At 40.6% G+C, this 20887-nt stretch overlaps 1 protein-coding gene and 1 long non-coding RNA gene across 3 annotated transcripts in view; one reads left to right on the top strand and one right to left on the bottom strand.

Moving 5' to 3' along the window:
* RAPGEF5 (Rap guanine nucleotide exchange factor 5) overlaps positions 1 to 20887 on the top strand; it is a 225293-nt gene that overhangs the window by 126511 nt on the left and 77895 nt on the right. The window contains exon 10 of one of the 2 annotated variants that reach the window (XM_019443577.2): positions 4521 to 4595. The exons of the other annotated variant lie outside the window; for it this stretch is intronic. Within the exon in view, the coding sequence (XP_019299122.1) occupies positions 4521 to 4595 (75 nt within the window). The remainder of the gene's footprint in view (positions 1 to 4520; positions 4596 to 20887) is intronic. 2 annotated transcript variants of the gene reach the window in all.
* Positions 1528 to 20887, bottom strand: part of LOC128775522 (uncharacterized) — a 48902-nt gene continuing 29542 nt past the window's right edge. Inside the window, exon 3 of the long non-coding RNA XR_008420245.1 lies at positions 1528 to 2017. This is a non-coding gene — a long non-coding RNA (uncharacterized LOC128775522). The remainder of the gene's footprint in view (positions 2018 to 20887) is intronic.

The raw sequence follows: 20887 nt of genomic DNA, 5'->3' as shown, positions 1-20887 counted from the left end.
ATGCTTCAGCTACGTCATCTACCATTCCTGGGCCAAAGTTATTTAAGTAGACAATGGTGAAATTTGAGTTAGAATCTAAGTTACCCATTGATTTTTTTTTTTTAACTAAACTACACTGCTTCTACACTTCTAGAATACCACATCCCTTTAAATGCATAGTGCCAAAATGAAACAGCTCCTTCTTAAAGTACTACTGAATAGAAAAAGAGTAAAGCTTTTGTTGCTGGCACATCTTGTTACAAATAGGAGCTTAGAGCTTTCTGGGTAGGACATTTCTAATATTTTCTTAAACTGGTCAATGCCATTATTATAAATGCATGCAATTAGAGAAACACTTCACTGTGCTTTTGCCAAGGTATTTCTGAAAGAAAAATATTCAAATGTATAATCAGCACAAGTTTCTCAGGAAGCACTTGGTTTTCTTATTTTATATTAACAAGCTGTAAGTAAAATTAAGCAACGCTCATTACTAAGTGTTGAAAATTATGATGTGAGAACTTGAAGAAGGGGACGGAAGTTGGTTATTTCTTCTAAACATGATGATAGTGGGATTAACATTGGGTCATCAACTCTTTAAAGAAATTACCTCTTATGTAGACATCATATTTCCCCATCTTAATCTGATTATATTAACAGAGGAAGGGGCACATGTTACCAAATGGGGACGTTCAGGCTTGACTTGGAAGGCTAATGGTCACAGCACAGTTTGACAGGGAAGAGCCTCGAAGTCACAGGACTAGCAAAAGACACATGACTTGAGCCCTGGGCGATTCATGGGGAATGAAGGGGAGTGGGCTGTAAAAGAGGTTACGATTCATTTGTGTAAGACCTCATAAGGCACTGAAAGGAGTTTAGGCTTGCCTTTCTGGCAAAGGGAAGCCATCAATGAAGGGAAGTGTGGCACAATCAGGTGCGGTCTTCCTAAGATCTTTCTGGCATTGGCTTAGAGGAAAAAATGAGTGGAAAAGAGGAAAGTGTTGGAGAGAATCCTTAGAAAACTATGATAGTGAGTCAGTGAAAGGTGAAAGCCTGAACCAAGGTGGTGACTTTGGAAATAAGAAGGCTGTAGATGACAGGAGTCACTGAGATGGTAAAACTGGCAGTATTTGATGGCTGGTGATGGCGAGGGGTGCGGGGTAAGAATGTGTGTTATATTAAGCATTTTTTAAGTTTTTATTAAGGCTTCTTTGGTATAGTGGTAGACATGAGAATATTCTGTTTAGCATTAGAATGGTTGGTCACCTTTGGTGAAAAGCTACAAGACATTTACCTTGCTTTGTTTCCTTGCAGTATGTTTCAGGTGTCTGAGACACAGACACCTGAGTATCTAGAGCACTCAGTGTTTATCTCCCTGGCAAATTGTTGGGTCAGTGTTCTGGCTTACAGCATGGGAACCGCATAAACCATCTTCTCATACCAGACCATTGGAAAATACCTTGGGCAGACAGTCTCTGGTAGCCACAAAAGTAACTGATTTTAATTTTAATAATTAAAATTAATTTAGCCAAAGCTTTGGCATTTCCTGCAATGATGTGTGCGCCTTGTTCAGAATTACCTGTGATTTTAGGGATGCTCTCTTGACCCATGTAATCTGAGTTGGCATTACTAAGCTGTTATTTTAGAATCCTCTTGATCATTTATTCATTCCATATACCTTTATTAAAGCCGGTGTCCTAGGGGATTCAGAATAACTATGGTGGCTTCTACCCTGAAGAAGTACAGTCAGGTTGTAGAGAGAAGACAATGACACAGGTAACTGGGATATAAGGAGACAGTGTTGATAATCTCCAGAGAGATACACAGAAGTTAGAAGAAGGATTTACACCCAGGGAAACAGGATTCTCTGTTACAGCAGAGGTGAAGTGTGATGTGACAGCTGGGCTAGAGTGGACTCAAGTCTGATGGCTTCTGGCTGCGTCTTCTCCCAGTCATTGCAGGAGGCAGGGCTGATAAGGACAGGAACCTGGGACATCCAGAATCATGATAATCTCAAGAAAGAGGAATGACCAGGACCACCCTGCATGGAACAGACAGAACAATTACATAAGGAAGGGATGGTGGTGGCAGATGTGGGAAGGATAAAAGACAATGCGAAGGTGCCTGCTTCGTTTGAGTCCTAAGTTAGATTTGAACAGCATGTAAACTGCTCATACTTTTGTAGCCGTGAAATAGCTGTATTAAAGAATATATCTAGAGGTGGATACTTTTCTGGGACACAATGGTACTATTGCCCAGAAGAACCAAACTATTCCTAAAATGTAGCTTTGGTAGCGTATTGACTTGTAGTGTATACATGGCAGTAGTAGCTGCTAAAGTGAGTTCCTAAATTCTGAAGTGCAGAAATGTCTGTGAAATGTGTGTGAGAGCTCTGCTAAGCAGTGCTTCCCTAGGGACTCTGTCTGTAGCCCTCCCTCTCCCCACCGGTTTTCTCCAGTTCCTTTGTTAAGACTGAGGACCCACCCTACTTCCTTCCCCTTTTCCCATTCACTTATGAAATATGGGTGGGAAGGGGATTTTGCACATTCTGAAACTTAACCTTGGCGTAGTCTGCTGCCAGGGTAGCGTCCCTGTCACTCAGCCTCAACCAGGATTTCCTTTTCCCTGTTTCCTGCAGCCTCATCCTGCAATTCTGCCTACGTCAAAGGCTTCCTTGTTCACAGATGACTAGGGGAGACCTAGGGTATTCTGGCTGCTGTCCCTCTTATTTCACCTATTAAAAGTTAGTCTCTGCCTTTTTCCAACTTCTCTTTGGTCTGTTACTTTGTTTTCAAAATAAGGCTAAGCATAAGGTGAAAGCCCTCTTTTTACTCTACGTGAAACACTAAAAGCAAAAGTGGTTTTATCATTCTGTATTCAAACTTGCATTATGCATGTAGGCAAGTAAAGTTTAGAGCAACCATGGCATTACTCGAAGTTTATCAACAATTTAGTTTAACCAAGAAACTACTTAACTACAAACAGAATTTTGTAACATTATTGCTTAATAATGAAAGCCAGAATTCAGGTACATATAATGGGCAATTCATAATATGTTAAGTTGCCCGCCTGACAAACCGCTGTGTAGACATGATGTTGTTTTTCTTAATAACAAAAACTTGACTTTGCGTTGGTTTTGTGCTAAGGTCCCCTTTCATAGGAAGGAGACTTATTTGAATGAATGATTCTAGTTCGTTTTTGATCAGGATTAATATGGCCACAGAGTAACACAAAAAATGGTAGAAGATGGTCCGTGCCTCCCAGAAGTTTACAAGTGAGCTGGGGGGGAAATTCACACATGGAAACAAGTAATCTCCAAGACGGTATTTATTCAAGTGTTTTACTACTGTGACAGACATTGAGAGAGGGAAACACCCCTGATAAACACATTTCACGACTGCAGCAACCCATGCTCCTCTGCATTCCACAGCAAGGCTTACAAGTGTGGTTCGCTTCCCATGCTCTTTAAATTCTGGTTTGTTGCAATTATTTATTTATTTGTTTATTTGCCAGGAAAATGGCAGCTGAGCTGCCAGTGAAAGCGGCGTGCTCATGCTGTCTGGTGGAGCCATCTGCTCATTAGCTCTGTTTTTAAGTTCTCACAAGAAGCCCATTGCAAGTCCCGACACTGATTTTTTTTTTTTAATGAGTTTCAACGTTTTTAAAGAGAGAAATTTGTCATTATGGCATTTGTTTTTTTAAATACTCAGGTTTATTTTAAAAAGCCCAGTTAAGAAAAGTGATACTGGCTCAGTTAGATTTATCAAGATCATGTTCTCAAAGATCTTGTATTCCCCCATGGGACAGACAGATGCTGCTCCCTAGGTTGATGAAGTTCTTACTCTTGTAAAATTAAAGTAGTTGTATCGTCTCTAAAATGTCTGAGAGGGGCACCTGGGTGGCTCAGTTGGTTAAGCGCCTGGCTTCAGCTCAGGTCATGATCTCCTGATCCATGAGTTCAAGCCCCACATCGGGCTCTGTGCTGACAGCTCAGAGCCTGGAGTCTGCTTCAGATTCTGTGTCTCCCTCTCTGTCTGCCTCTCTCTCTCAAAAATAAATAAACATTAGAAAAATTTTTTAAATAAAACGTCTGAGAAATCATTAAAATGAGATACTGAGAATCAGGTTATTTTTCTTTTGTTTATGCCCTCACCCCCCCCCCCCCCCCACCCCCTGCCTCAGTGGTATATCTTACTCCAGACCCTGGACAACCTTGCATTATTTTCCTTTCTACCCCCATCAAGGCCTGATCTGCATTATTGCTAATAATATAACAATATCATTACCTTCTAGATTGTTGTCTGATTAGGTAACACTAGAAATCTTTGGTAGTTTGGTTTCATTTTTTGTTCATAATGGATGCCTTAACACCAAAAGGTAGGGAAAAGATGCACAGACAGATGGACAGTCCTTCACAGACAGATGGACAGTGTTTCATGACAACTGTGTACCACTGAGGCTTGGAGAAATAAGAACATGAAGAGATCTCAGGGAGAAGGAAGACATAGGTACCAACTTATAAAGTGCTTTCATTCCTGTGGAAGGTCCTGATACATCAAAGCCTGCAGAGAGCTTACACTGCAAGAAATTCAGAGGCTGAATTCGCAGTTCTCTGTGTGGTAAGTGTTCTGCAGAGTGCTATGGAAGTTTGTCACAGGGGTCTAGGGAGACATGCATACGTCCCTGAGGAAGAGAGAATCTGAAAGGCCAGAGGCATCACTAGGAGAACTGAGGAAAGACAGGCATTGCTGGCAGATGAGGGAACACGAGTGAGGATGCCAGTGTGAACGGCTCATGCCAAGAGATGATGCTGCAGCCCCAGGGGCAGAATCAAGTGGCTGGGGCATGGCCGCAGAGGGAGGGCCACGGGGGCCAGAGGATGCAGAACCTTACAGGCTTAGCCAAAAATTGTGTGCTCCTAGCCAGATAGCTTTGAGGTCTTGTGAAGAATTTAATAAGCAAGAGAGAAGAAGGTGATTTACATTTGAATTTTTGAGACTCCTCTGCTGCAGCGCCAGAATGGGTTTGCAGGAAGATGGGTCACACTCGCTTCCTTTTTTCACAGGCTTCTCTGTTGGTTTTACAGAAGCAGTCACCAGCATAAACTAAGGATTTCGTGTGAGGAGCTCCAGTCCGTGAACTTGAGCTAAAGTCCTGGGAAGGCAGAATGTCCAATTATAGCTCAATTCTGATTCTTTAGCTTTACCCTAAAATACACCACGACACTATCATTTTCTTGAAAACGCTGGCTGTGATTCAGTCCTGTTTTTATAGAAATGAATTTTGAGCTTGCGTGTCATGTGAATACTTTCTGTTAATGACATAAGCTTATATGTTCACTTTAAAAATACTTACTCTGTGGTATAATGTTTGCCTCATATTGATTCAGCCAAAGTTTGGTGATTTCTGAGTGATTCAAATACTTCAGTTGATAAAGATGAGGAAAAGAAATGTATAAAAGATTTCCATATAAGATGGAAAGAATTTTTTTTTCCTTTTGCAATGGGAAATGGATTGAAGGAGGATTCCATCTGGCATACAGCAGCCCTAAATGTTGTCTTAAGATAGCAAAAATAGAAGATTGCTTAAAATACCATAACAGAACATAACAGACTGCGGCCAAGTGTGCAGTACATATTTCTCTGATAAATCATGTTAAATACCCACATTTTACTTAAAACATGACAATGTTCTTATTTTTCATTACATAAAAATTTGTCTTCAATTAAAAAAAAAAAAAGTCCATTCCATTACTGAAGCAGGAAAGGTTTGGTTTTTTTTCTGTAGAAGTTGATGCTACAGCCCTTAGGTTTACCTGGAATAGATTTCTTAATTTTTCTGGTGGTTGTTGTTTTCCAGGATTTCCCTCCTATATTAAAAAAAAAAATGGAGAAATAAGATATGGCATGTAGATTCATTTACTGTACATTTGTCCATAATTAAGTGAACAAGGCTCAACAATTTTAAGAAGCCCTTGTAAATGTCCTCTTTGTTCAGGTTCCAGGAATGGCTGGGCATGATTGAGGCAAGCTGAGTCAGAATAAAGGATTAGGGGCTCCTCAAGATCCAAGAAGCACATAGAGGGAAAGACGAATGGTGATAATAAGACAATTAAGATGGCAGGAAGTAGCTTGGGGGTAGGGATTTGTAGGGAGGCTCATGAAAACTTAATGAGTCATAAGAGCATATCTTGGTGATTGCAAAAGTGGGGGTAGGATAGAAATAAGGTAAAATTTTGGCCCTCTGCAGTCAATGAGGAGAGAGAATGGTACTTCAGACAGATGAGTCCCTAAACCTTTCATGATCTTGCCTTGGCTAGGATTTATAGAGGTAAAACAAGCTTCATATTGACACTCTTATGAATACAGAAGTCTAATGATCCCCAAATGGTGCAATGCATAATAAAATCCTAAACTGAATTTTATGCTTGATGGATGCTATCACTTTCTTGCTGCTCAGTGAACTTACTGTTATTACAAATTGGGGGATTGTGATGATGCGTTATTTTTTGCAATCAGTCTGAGTATCCTGGAGTTTTCCTCTGAGAGTCATAGCCAATGGGAAGAACTTGAGATATCCTGTGTCCTGATTGTTTGGGTAAGAAAAACTTTCAATCAAAAACTGGCACCTGCTAAATAGGATTATAAAGTGTTCCTCTAAAATGGGCAATAAATACTATACAGTCCATTAATTCTGTTGGAAGTTTGTTAATCACAAGAAAAGGTTAGAAATATGTCCATTAATGATATCCTTCTTGTAAAAATAGATACCTTTTAATGTCTGTAATCAGAAGCAAAAAAATCATTAATAAAAATAATAATTACTAGAGATCTTTTAGGTTTGTTAGAGAAAGTTATAATTCAATCTTGGTGTTTTTATCTGTGTTCCTAAAAATGGAGTTTGTGGGGATGTAAAGTAAGGCTAGCTTGATTGAAATGACCTTTGTCCCCATAAAACATTTCTGATGAACTGCTTCTCCCCTATTTATTACCAGTTTCCCTATCAGAAAATTAACCCAGCAACTCCCAAAAGCAGGCACAAGCAATTTTGTCCGCAAAAAATAAATGGGATCATTCAGTGCTTTTCATCAAATATCCATAGGGAGGCAGAGCTCTAAAAAATTATCTCAGTATTAAAACAGTACTCAGAGATAACTCTAAAAACATGGGAACCAAGAGGGTAATTGAAGCCATGGAGATAATACTGTGTCCTCTAGTAATTTGTATGACTGGAATTTTAAAAGATGTAAGTGAACAGAACTACAAAATATAAAAATGGCAGAGACAGGTAGCACACATGGCCCCAGTTGGTGCTGATTTAGAGCAATAGGTTTGAGGTTAAGGGATAAGCCAACCAAGTGGTAAAGGGAAGATTTTGAGTGTGGGTGAGGCAGAATTCTGACTAACCTTAAAATCCAAGAGAAGAAATCTTGGAACGAAGCAGAGAGCCAATTTTATTCTGATTGTCTTCTGAGGAATATACTTGAATGCCAGATGCTTGTGGACAGAAACGTTTCATGACTTGTTGAACTATTAAATGCCATTTCCATTATAATTTGGCAATCAAGCCTGACTTTATCTCAATTTTAAGTAGATCACATTTCCGTCCCAACTCGGTAAATCTCAGATTCCTGTCCTTCAGTATTATTCATACTCTTGGCATAGAGCAGAGATCTGCACAGACCTGAGGAAAGTTCACCACACCCTGGAAAAATCCTTGTTCATAAAGATCAGAGAGCCCTAGGTGTATTCAACACCTGCAGCTGTTGTTTCTCTTGTTGTACACCCCCCCCCCCCCCCACGCCTCTGCAAGGCTTGCCACTTTGGCATCTTTGCCCTGATCTCTACTCTTACATGTCACATCTGGTGACTCCAGAACCTCTGTTGAAGAATATGGTGGAAGAAGTTTTGCTAGTCCATTTTGGCCTAAACCTAAGTTTTTGAGACTACTTCAATCCGGAAGAGAAAAGCCAGAAATGGTGTCTCTTCCTTCTGAGTGACAGAGGATGGCAGGCAGCAGGCATAGCAGCCTGAGGGGCTCTAAAGAGAAGAGCTGGGTAACACAGGCTCATGGGAGACCCGGAGGGAATTGACAGTGCATTCCTTGGTTGAATGTGGTGACCTGCCAACGCTGGAGAATTCGGTCACTTACCTAACTGCGCTGAGATCTTCAGACAGAAGCCAGCATCCCTCCTCATCAGACATTGAGTTTGTCTACCATTAGCAGCTTATCTCGGATTCCCAAGCCTGAGCTCAGAGACATGATGAGAAAGAATCCTGGTAGGTGAGGATGGGTGGCAGCCAAATAGCTATTCAGCTTGCTGCTGCCAGTAGTGATCATTCAGCCATTACACATAAAATTAACTTGGTTGAGGGCCCAATTTTTAAGCTCAGTAGAACTTTCTCCTTCTCATATATAGAGCAGATTTTTCAAATACCTGGCTAAGATTAATTTAGTCTTGCCTTCATTCATTAAGAAAAACATTTGTTGAGCACCTATGACCCAGGCACCACACAAAACAGAGCAGATACAGGAGTGAGCAAGATCTGATTTGAGCCTCAAAGGCCCCCTCCCCTCTCTACAGAGGGAGAGAACAAAGATAGGAGACTGAAGAGGACCACCCTACACACAGAAGAAAGGGGCATACTTTGAATAAGGTATTTGTTTCCAGAAAATTGTTATTTCACATTCCTGTGAGGCATTTGCTAAATTCAGCATCATTTTGTACTTCCTGGGTTAGGACCGGGAAAGGACATAAATCATAAAAGGCAAAGGTCATTACTTCTCAAATCTAAAGAAAGTTACATATTGTTGGCATTTGCCATTTTCCCCTCCTCCCATGTGCTAGCTACGAAATACACTTTTTTAAATAGTATACTGTTTATAGTTTGGGGCCTGTTTTACTGATTGAATTTGCTTCTGAAAACAAGTTTCTTGAAGAGGTTATAGGTGTTTTAATAATCGACAGCAAGGTATTAGGCACCTTGCTGGAGTTTATAGCACATTTCTGTGAAAGATTTTTTTTTTTGCTTTAAAATTGTTCTGCTGATTGCAAAAGTAATACATGGCTTTTGCAGAAAATTTAAAAATATTAGAAAGCTACAGGAAGAAAAATTTAGTGGGCAACCATGATTGTCCCTCACCTTGCCCAGTGTGTCAGTATATACATTATGAGTCTTGCCTTATGTTTTCGTGGCGTACTTTACTTAATCACCCTTCAGTTTGGGCACAAATATGTTTACAAATTTTGCTGTTATAAATGATCTGACATGTACAACTCTAGAAAATTTTTTACCTAAATTTTTAAAATAAAGTTTGATTTATTTTGAGGGAGAGAGAGAGAGAGAGAGAGTGTGTGTGTGTGTGTGTGTGTGTGTGTGAGCAGAGGAGGGGTAGAGACAGAGCGAGAGGAAAATTCCAAGCAGGCTCTGCACTGTCATCGTGGAGCTGGACCTGGAAACTCATGAACCACAAGATCATGATGTGAGCCAAAACCAAGAGTCTCATACTTAACCGACTGAGCCACCTAGGCACCCTAATTTTATATTTCTTAAGGATAAACTCCTAGCTTAGTAATTTCTACTTACAGGTATGAAATGTTCATCTCTTTTATGTTTTTGCTCAGTTACTTTCCATAAAGCTTGTGCCAGTTTTCACTTACATCAGCGATACGTGAAAGTACTTGTTTTGTAATGTCCTCACCCTTATCCTCATTGAACATTGTGATTCTCAGGGGGAAAACTTAATTATTATTTTTGGTTGATGGGGGGAAAGTATTACCTAGTTCAAATTCAAATTTCTTATGAGGTTGGATATTTTCAATTTATATCAATGCATTATCCTTCTTCTATAAATAACCTGTTTACCTCCTTTGCCCATTTTTCCATTGGAATTTTTCTCATTGATTTGAATAAGTTCTTTATATATTAAGCATATGCATCCTATTTGCTGCATGTAGTTTTCTCCCATTTGTTTCTTGTTTACTTTTTTTATATGTATATGAGCAAAACAGTTGATTCACATTTTTTAATTTTTAAAACTACCGTGAAAATGAAAAAGTCCTTCCCCGTTCTGTGGCCAGATACTCAATTTTATTTTCTTCTATTTCTTCTAGAATTGAACTTTTCACTTCTGTCTTCAGTTGATTTACTATTTTGTTACCAGTGTTTAAAAAATCCATTTTATTCTGGAGGAATTAAAATTCTGTTAACAAACTTCCTCCAAATTAAATATATTGAGTACAAATGGAGTGAGTCACATTACCTCTTTGAGCTTCAGTTTTCTCATCTATAAAGTTAGGAGATGAGTGCTCTAAGATTTCTTCTACCTCTGAAATTCTTTTCTTAACTTGAAGACACCCCGCCCCCAAATTCATCAGCATCCTTACTTTTGAGTGTTGGTACTTCTTGGGAAATTGTTGCCATTTTATAGCAGATAACAATTGATTACCCAGGAGGCTTTCAGTAGGCATTTTCTACTCTGATGGAACATGTCTATCAATGCCAAGAATCATTCTGTTCTTTTATGTTCTAAAAATACTCCTGCGGATAGAACTTCTAAAAATTTACTCTCTGTGAAATAGTGTTGATATGGGACAGATGGCTGATCGAGCATATCCAGCTACAAGTACCTCTGCTATCAGGGTATATTAGTTATATTTCATGTCAAGTCATTAAATACTTGGAATTGTTTTCCTGAGTTCAGAATGTCCTGAAGAGGATTGAGAAATGCAATTCCCAAATAATGACAAACCAAAAAAATGTTAGATCTTACTGCCTTGAACTCTTAGAAATAACAAGGAAGTGGACTAGCTGTTTATACTGGCTAATAAGTTCATTAACTAACCACTATCCACAGCCTAGCTCCCAACTACTCCTTTAAAAAAAATGCAGATTTATAGCTCTCCTATAAAGAATTTACTCTTTGAGGGCAATCCCCATTTTTATTTGGACTTTCATCCCCAGTGTCTAGCGCTAGGCTTTCAATCAATGTTTGAATCCAACAGAGAAGGCATTTGTAGGTGGTTTGAGATGTTTTTCCCAAGTTCAACCAAACCAAATCTGTACAAATCCAAAGTTTTACCAGATCCAGGCTTCCAGTTCTATGGAGATTTTCAGCTTTCAATGAAAGATTTTGTACTATAGGGAATTTACCTGAAAAAGCAGGCAGAAAAGACCGGGAGATTCATCACCAACAGTCAGTTTGTAAGTGTAGACAAGCCTTTGGGAGAATTCATACTTGGTAAAAAGTAGACAAAAAGCTTTGAATCTTGAGTCACAGTTTACGGAGCAAGGATTTTACCCTAGGCAGGTTTGTCTATGATGATTTCGATCCTCTTTGGCACTCAAGTACAAGTTAATATTCAGAAAAATAGAAAGTATTTTTATCTATATTGTATCATTGAAGTACTTCCATTTCTTTCCAGTGTATCTTTTCTTCACACACACCCATCCCCCACCCCAGAAAAAGAGGGAGAAAGACCAATACTATGCAACCAAATTTATTTTTGTCTTATTTTAACCACGTCTCTTTTTTTTACCTTCTAATTTTGTTTGTATGCCTCTCACATAGTTTTAGCAATATTTCATTGCATTTTAAATTCTCTTGACCTATTTTAATACCAACTTTCTATACTTTTGCAATGAACCAAGAGTAATACAATCTTACCTTTCTCCCAGTCTGCTTTCAAGCTGGGGAATGAGGTTTTTGAGATGTTTACTGCAGAGACCAAAGGTGTGCCTCTCTAAAAACACCAAGGAATGTACAAAACATGAAAAAACAAGAATATTTTCTTAAGTTGCTTGTGTTTCCTTGTCTCCATGCCATATGATCTAGCAGTTGGTACGCTAACTAGGAATTTTTCATTCCCTAACTTGCGTAAGTACTCAGGCTGCCTCTTTTATTACTGCTTTGCCCTCTCTAAAGTTAAAAATGCATGCATATGTGTGCACACACGCAGACACACACATGTAAACACACATTTACATAAACACAAAAGAGATTTGGGAAGAGTTACAGAGTTCCTTGACTTGGGAGCCTTCCCATTTTCCAAGCATATTACTTTATACTTTCTTTACTTTTTATTAAAACTTGTTTTCTGGCTTTACTGAGATATCATTGACAAATAAAAACCACATATGAAGTGTACAGTGGGATGTTTTGATGTATGCATACATTGTAGTCATTATCCCAATCAAGCTAATTAACATATCCGTACCTCACAGTCACATGATATGTGTATGTCTGTGTGTGGTGAGAACACTTTAGATCTACTCGTAGCAAATTTCAAGTATTCACAACTTTGTAAATTTGAAGAATACTTCTGAGTCTGTTCAGAGCTAGCTTTTTCAAGTAATTTCAGTTGATAATTGGGTTTTCACTTAATGGCGAAGTATTTTCAAATAACTGAATTTCCTACAGGAGGAATTTGAAAGGAGAAGCCAAAGCTATAGGGAACAGTCAGGGCTAGCTTATCAAGTACTGTGCTAAAAATCCCTACTGTCCTCTTGTTACTCAGATTTTAAAGGCTTCTATAAAACTACTTACTGTGCCTTATTCAAACCCCAAGTGACAAGGATATCTACAACTAAAATGTGGAAACTTTGAGTCATAATTTAGCACAGGTTTTCATCCCATCTCTCGGCTACTTGGGGAGAGTGTCAAGATATTTTCCCTTTAGAATAACTTTGCAAGTATGTCACACACACATGCAGGGACACACACATGCAGTTGAAATTATTTGAGAATACTTGGAAACTAGAAGATATTTCTAGATAATATTTATATTTGTCACGTTTGTAAAATCTAGGAAACAAGATTTCAGATTTTTTTTTTTTCTGTCTCCGGTAACACACGTATTGTATTTTGAGGGCCGTCAGGATAAACCAGTAATGAGAGACAGAAATAAGAGCTGTTGTCGGCACTAAATCATCTCAGGTTTTCGCAGATACGTCGCAAGTGTATCCGTCTGCATGGATGCCACGTATTGACGGAATTCACATTTGCAAAATATTGACAGTTTTACTCCAGGGACCCTGGTCGTTGAATTTTTTCCCCTTTGTTCTTCTGCATGTTAGGAAATGCTTACAGATCTAGGATTTGAAGCATCCTCCTATCTTCTGAATTACCTTCAGGTAGGCTTCTATCAGGTCATATATGCACAAGGCAATGTCCTCAATTGCCTTTTGACCTAGACGTCTTAATTCCAGAGAAGCTAAGAGGTGAGTCTTGGGTGATTCCTAGCTGATCCTTTGTATATTTATTTCCTTGGGTCCACTAACAAGGGTGAGTGTATGTAACTCATGAGTCTCAGAAGGAAATGACCATCATGTCTGGGGCAGAAAATCAACAGAAGCAGGGGGATTCAGTGGCCTGACCCCAGTGACAATGGCTGACATCACAGGTTGTTGACTGCTGCTGATGTTTTCTCGTATTTACACGTTAGACTTGCTCATGCTAAAAGATGCTGACTCCTCTCTTACAGATAGTCAGGAACCCTCCCAAAGACGAGGAGCTCATAAAGCTCCTTAAAAAAAAAGCTTAAAATTTTATTTGAAAAATGTAAAAGTCAGAGACCACTGAAATTCATTGTCTCCCTTCTTTTAGATTTTAGCTTCTAGAAGTATATGGCTTTTTGGTGAGGGAGACTTAGGCTTGAGGGGTGAGGTGGATGCCAGAGAGAAACTATCTTGCACTCCCATGAAAATGAAGTTTCTCAATCCCCATCCCCGTTCTCTAACAGAGGGCATCCAGCCTTCTTTACTCCAAGTTCAGTGAGCTCTGTAATTAACTTGCCGTGATGGCCTCTGGCTCTCTGTGGTACATACAGCACCAGACGGAGTAGTTTTCAATGCAACTGAAAAAGTTTGATAACATTATTTGTGTTTCTTTAAATATGGATGATATTTAAACACATACATGTGAACAAAATTGTAGCAAGGCCCTGATAAAAATTCAGTTTGTAACATTTTGTCCTTCATATGCTTGGATGGCATACACTTAGAGTATAGTTTTATGTTGTTCTGCATCCATTTATTGAGTGCTTTCTCTATGTCCAGCACTCATAACTAGGTCAGTAAGGTTGGTATTATCGCATTTCACAGGAAGGAAAACTGTTGCTGAGAGAGATTGAACAGCCCCATTAAGACCACCCAGCAAATCTAGGATTTGAACTCAGGCAGGTCTGTCTTCACTTTGGTGACTATCAGTTTAACTGAATTCAGGTCATAGGTTCTTTGAAGGGCTGCCATCATCTGAGTTTGATTTTTGTGCTAAGAATTGGTTATTACCAATGAAATACAAATGGACCATATCTCTGGCATGGGGTCTGGTGGAAGGGAGCTTAGTAAGGTGTGTTGATTGTTCAGCAAATTATTTTATCTGGGAATTGGTGATGATAAAGGTAGTTTGGTGGTACGATGCTAGGACTTTTGCATACACAGTCTTTTTTAGTGCCTAAGAACCTTCTGAGAAGCATAAATCCTCATATTTCAAATGACATTTTGGGATTTGGGGAGTACATTTTCCTCCCGGAACACAGCTATTAAATGGTCGTGGGATTTTACTTTAGATAAGGCAAACCCTGTAACTTCTCTCCACTCAGGATAGTTTGCGGCTGCCTCTGCAGCTGTGAACCCAGACTCTCTGTGAGGACAGGGCCGTCCCTGGATGAGAAGTGGCTCACAAGGTCTCGGAGTCAGAATCAAGCTTCGTTTCTCATATGGGTGAGCTGTGTCCATTACTCAGACTTTTTGCCTACATCTGACTTTGGGGCATCAGTTCCTAGCTACAGGCGATCTAGAGCTTGTCCTTTTGTTCTGTAGGCTTGTAACTTGAATTTCTCCTTTCTGCCCTAGCCTGCTATCTGGACTGAATCCCTGTGTGGCTGAACCCCTGCCTCCTTGCCTCTATCTCTCTGTCCTTAATCTTGGGCCATTCTGATGGACAGTATTTCTATCCACTTATCCATAATTCACCAGGCCCATCATTGATTTATAGGCACTGTTGTTCTGAATGGTAACAACAGCACAGAGAACGAAACCAAGCCCCTGTTCTCATGCAGCTAATATCAGAGTAGAATTTGTCTTGCCATTTCCCCCTCTCCTTTCTCCCCTTCATCCTCACCCCCAAATCTGGTCCTCAACCAAGAACTTTTATACTGGAACCAGAGGAGGACTTGCTGGGAAATACTTATCAAAATTTAAGCTTTTACTGATAGTGTGGAGCCTGCTTGGGATTCTGTCTCTTCTTCTCGACGACCTTGCCCTACTCATGTTCTTTCTCTCTCTCTCTCTCTCAAAATAAATAAACTAAAAAATTTAAGCTTTTATGATAAAAATGACATCTTTATGGTTTAACAGCTCTCAGGGATCACATAGGGAATGTTGGGTATGGAGCAAGGGGGAATCTGAGTTGTAGTAAACCCATGTAGGAAGACTATTAAGACGCTAAAGCATGCAGGGATTAGATTAAGTCAGGTAAGGGAATACTAACATACGCTACTCTAAAGCTCTTAGATTTTTGAGTTGCTTTCCTGACAACGAGATGATGGACTCCATGACCTATGTGGAAGCATCTAAGTTAATGGTAAGTTGACCCAAGCTTCTCTGAAAATGGAAAGGCCAGACATGCTACACCACCTACATTACATCCTCTCCTCCATTTGTACCTCTGCTCTGTGCTGGTGGGCCAGTGAGTCCTGACTCCTGTGGACTGTATCACCCAGGCTCTCTTGGATGCCACCTCCAAATGGGATGTGGCCAGTGGGGGCCCCCACAGGAGATCAGAGCACAGAAGGGAAGGAAGGTCAGGGTGGTGGTTCTTCCCACCTCTGTCCTGCTTCCTCCCACAGTTGTGGCCATGACTGCATCCCTCCATGACTATAGCTCCTCCCTGGGAGCCTCTCATTGACATCTCCAGCTCCTGGTGGGATCCAGCCCTCACTGTTACCTCCTCTTGCTTGAAAGCCCAAGGGTGGTTAAGATCTCCCTCTTTGCTGGTTATGTCACCATTTTCTGGTTAATTTCCTCCAAGCTACCTGCACTTCTGTAAGTAATCCCTTCATTAAACACTTGCAGAACTCTAGCTGAGTGTGCCTCTCCTTTTTTGCCAGAGTAATCAATCAAGCTAATACAGCGTATTGCAGTATACTTGGGATGAAAAGATAATGACTTTATATTTCAAGATATTTCAGCCTATTCCTATTTCTTCTTCTCAGTTGTTCATTAGGTTGACTTGCTGAAGTTGGCCTCGGGATAAAATTCCTAGGCTTGCCCTGATATTAGGATCCTTAGACAACTTGTTGTACATAATAATAATTACTAGAGGCAATGAAATTTAATAAATACCGTTCTTCTCTAGCAGCCACAGCTTTCCATCCAGACATGTTTACTGGGTTCCTGTGGGAGTTTGGTCATATTCACTAACAACTTTGTGTTTGCTTTTATACCTATGGAAAAGCAGACTGTACCTGGATTTTGTGAGTTTGGGGATGATGAATCCTATTAGTTCTCTTTAGGCTTTCGGTTGAGTTTTAATCTCAGTATGTGTGGGATTGGGAAAAAGAAAAAAAAAAAGGAACCAGGTATCATTATTTACTCTTTGTGCCAGAGTAGCCCGTGCAAAGATGTAATTGTCAGGTCAGTGCTTCGTGGTCCAGGAAGTCTAAACCACTGCTCTCCTTGACACACATCTGCTTACTTAATCTTTTTCTTAGTGTATTCTCTCCATCAGACTTTTACTTTTTCTCCATGAGAAAAAAGAATCATGAGATACATTGTCAGCAAATTCTGTGAAGGTTGTTTTCAGACAAAATTGTTTCTGGCTGGGGAGATTTTTTTTCTGATAAGTATTTTAATTCTGCCATACCCACATTTACGGTACAAGAATAGATGTGGGCATTGGTGGTTTGGTTTTCAAAGCTGTGTGTGAATTTCCGTAGTACAAGATGAAGAGATACCTAACTGCTAAATCATGTGCGTCTTTGCTATTTAGGAGAGCTAATACTTTGGGCTTTTGTGAGAAAACTGAAGTCAAAACAGTGAATTTTGTGGAATCTTAGTATCGGATAAGACACCAAGGTCATCTTGTCTGGACCCACTCTAACTGAAGAACCATCTTCCCTTGTTGCATAATATTGTTGACAGGCTCTGCTCTAGCTTAAGGGAAAGCTCATTCCGTATCTGTTGTCAGTACTTCCTTAAATTGAAACACAATCAGCCTCTTTTATCTGGCCACCCATTAATGGAAGGTCACCTTTCCAGAACATCATGAGTAATCCTATGGCTTGCTCTCCCACAGGAAGGGTAGCTCAGAGAATGGAAATTACCCACCAGGATTTCATTCTCCTGAGCTTTTCTTTCTTAGACATTCCAGCTACATGAACTATACCTCCCAGGGCATGTTTCTCAGAACTCTTTGTAGCTCCTTGGCATAGGGCCCTGTGTACCCTAGTCAGCAAAATCCTGTGCCCACAGGCTTATCACAGCCCAGTTTGGGGGTAGTTTGGGGGTGGGTTGGTTGGTTTTTGAGGTAAAATTCACATTTTAAAGAGGACAATTCAGTATCTGCCCAGTGCTTGAGCCTATCAGGCCCAGTCAGCTAATGCACTAGAAGTCCCACCAGCCTTAACCTGCCTGTCTCTGTGTACCCAAGTTGGGTGGGCACAGGTGCCCACAGTCTCACATACTCCTCTGATCTCTGCCATGTTTAACTCTGTTCCTGCCAGCACTTCATTTTTCCTTTGCTGGTTCTTGAGCTTTGCCTTGGCCTGAGCTGGTTTAGGTGTGGTCCTGATACAATGCTCAGCCCTTCCCAACCCTCTTCTCTTTTAATTCTGACCCTTGATGGCTTTTCCAAACCACACAGACCATCTAGAACTGAAAACTGGCTACCCTAGTAGTTTTGAGCCTCACCAAAACTTAGACACACCTGTTGTGTGACCCACCAAGTAGTTTGGCCTGCTTTGGCTACCAGCATGAGGGTAAACCACGTCCCCTCCAACAGTTAGGTTAGAGTTCCAGTGCATTAGCTGCCTGGGCCTGATAGGCTCAAGGTTAGACCAAGAAGGCTGTGTGATGAAGGAGTCCTAACAAGCTCTTGGTTCTGCATGCTGTCTTAGTCCATGCAGGCTGTTAGGACAGGACACAACGCACCGAGTGACTTATAAACAATGGAGATTTTTTTTGTCACAGTTCTGGAGGCTAGAAGTTCAAGATCAAGGCTTTGGCAAATTCATGGTGTAATGAGAGGTTGCTTTCTGGTTCATAGCCATCATTTCATTGTGTCCTCAGGTGGTGGGAGAGGCAAAGGAACTTTCTGGGGGCTCTTTTAGAAGGGCACCAATTCCATTCATGAGGGCTCCACCCTCATGACCTAATCACCTCCCAAAGGTCCCACCTCTAGATACCTTCCCACTGGGGATTAGGTTTCAACATAGGAATTTTGGGAGGGGGGCACATTCAGTCCATAGCAAATGCCTTCCTATAAATAAGTTAAGATCTTTAAGTACTATTTTCATAAACTTGAGGGGCAACAGCATTACAATTTGTGCTGCTTGTATGACTTCTTGAATGCCATGGCATCAAGCCTCGTGATTCTTTGTTTTCTCCATCTGAAAGTTTATCTGATGCTGCCTGCTTCAGACAGGTTTGATGATGGAACACTGGGCCATGAGAAGTTGCTGAAGATCTCGATTAGGGCCAAGCAGGAGGAGATTAGAGAGTACAAAATATACATCTTGCCCAGTTCATAATTTAGCCCACAATTTGATCTGTTCATGCCCACCCCCTTTTTATGTGCCCTAGACCCAAGGACAATACCATTTAGTGAATGCCTTCCTAGTGCTGTGTTAGTTACATGGTGTCTTATATGTTAGTTGCATGGAGGCTTAGTTTGGTAGATAGAATAAATAATTATAACATTCAAGTTTGAAACACAACTAGCTCCTGTGATGAGCATTGTAAAATAGGAATGTGACTAAGTGGAGAGGGAGGGAAACCTCACAGTAAGAATAACCTTTGAGCCTTGCAACATAGAATTCTGCCTTTTAAAATGGTTTTAAAATTATTTTTAGAGAGAGAGCACGTGCGTGCCTGCGCGTGAGCAGTGGGGGGCAGAGGATCTGAAGCAGGCTCTGTACTCACAGGCTGATAGCAGCAAACCCGATGTGGGGCTCAAACTCACAAACCTTGAGCTCATGACCTGAGCAGGGATTCTGCCTTTTAAAGGCAATTCACTCACTCTGCTCTGTTGCTTGTTCATTAATTTGCATATTCAGTAAACCTTTATGAAGTGATTATCACATGCTCTGAGCTGTGTGTTAGAAAGAGAAAAAGAAGTCACAGTCCCTGCCCTCAAGATGTCATCATTTAGTGGAGAACACAGGACAGATGATTAGAGGTCAGTGTGATGGGCGTCATGACAGGGTTCTTTGGGCACCTCATCTGGATGGAGGGTGTTAGTGACAGGGCTTGCAAAGAAGGCTTACTAGGTGAGGTGAGAAATAGATGTTCCGTCGTATGGAATGGTTTGCACTCTATGGGGTTCATAGACTTGAAGGAGACTGAGGACTCTGGACTCAGCCTGGAAAAGTGTGCCTACACATAAAAATTTTACATGCTTTCAGAGGGTTCTCTGAGACCCTAAAGCCCATCCATGAACCCCCCAATTAAGCACTCTCGTAAGAGGTTATGCTCATAGAGCAGCAGGGACATGACACCAGGGATAACACCAGTGGATGCTTTATGTAAGTATTTGGGAGAAGGCCATTTTCCATTATCTGTGATAATGGAAAAATCAAGTGTAGTTGTGACAATTGCAGCAGGCCTGAGAAATCCCTTAGTAATCACTTTTTCTTGCTAGGGCTGGTGATAAGTGAAAATATAAATACAATCAGAAACTTAGTTCAGAATAATATGTTAAGACCCGCTACACTGTGAGCATCAATTCTTTACCTTATTTTTTAAAAATCAATACTTTTATTATTTACCAGGTATTCTCATCTTAAAAATAAATGTCTTTCATAGGAATAAATGAAAGAAAAGGTTTGATTTAGAAGTGCAGAAGCTGATCATGATCAAGGAAGGTAATCTAAAGTAAGTCAAAGGTACTGGTTCTATAATTCTTTCAGAATTCATAGGCAAGATAGCAGTGTCGCCAGAAAAAGGAAATAAATCAGAGCTATTTGTCCAAAGAGTGGAACAAAGGTGAGGAGCAGGAAAACTTGGAAAGCCCTCCTCTGTGTTCATGATCCTGATGGGCTCTATTCAGTGGTCCTATAATTCTGTGATCAATACGCCTTCCCTGTAATCATTTATCTGCCCTGAACCCTCCCCCCCCACACACACACACCATTTCCTCACCTCCCTGTTCTTCCCAAACTGCATCCCATAGGCACAGCTGTGAAGAATCCATCTGGCTCAGTTTTTGGAGTTTGTTCTTCCCATCATCAATTCAGAAGAGTAGGGAAAGAACTCTTTTCTGCTCATCTGGAGGCTCAAGTGCGTTTTGGGAAGAGGTGGAAATTTTCACTGACCATGTACAAACCAGGGCTGACCACCACAAGCAAAGGCATGAAGGAGCCTGGTGCCCTCTGGGAATCCACCCTCTACCACTCTTCCCCTCCCATATCTTGTGGCACCTGCAGAAGCCCCTTCTCTCCTGAGGCCTGTGCCACTTGCGCAGGTCATCTTTCCTTCACTGCACACGCTCTGCCACTTTCCTCAGTAGCTTTATTACCTGTCTCCTACCTTACCATGTCATGAGCCCTGTTCCCTGCAGTCTCTTCCCACTTTCAGGAACACTCCTGTGTATGACTCTCTCCTGACCCTGACAAGGAAATGTTTGTTTCTGTTTTTTTGTCCTTGAATCCGGTAACCACCATCTCCACAGCACTCCAGATCAGTGGCAAGGA

The sequence above is a fragment of the Panthera pardus genome, unplaced genomic scaffold, assembly GCF_024362965.1.
Source record: "Panthera pardus isolate Hobbes unplaced genomic scaffold, ASM2436296v1 HiC_scaffold_8, whole genome shotgun sequence".
In the NCBI taxonomy this organism is placed as follows: domain Eukaryota; kingdom Metazoa; phylum Chordata; class Mammalia; order Carnivora; family Felidae; genus Panthera; species Panthera pardus.
Note: the sequence above shows the minus strand (reverse complement) of the source record. Positions and strands in the feature narration are given on the sequence as shown.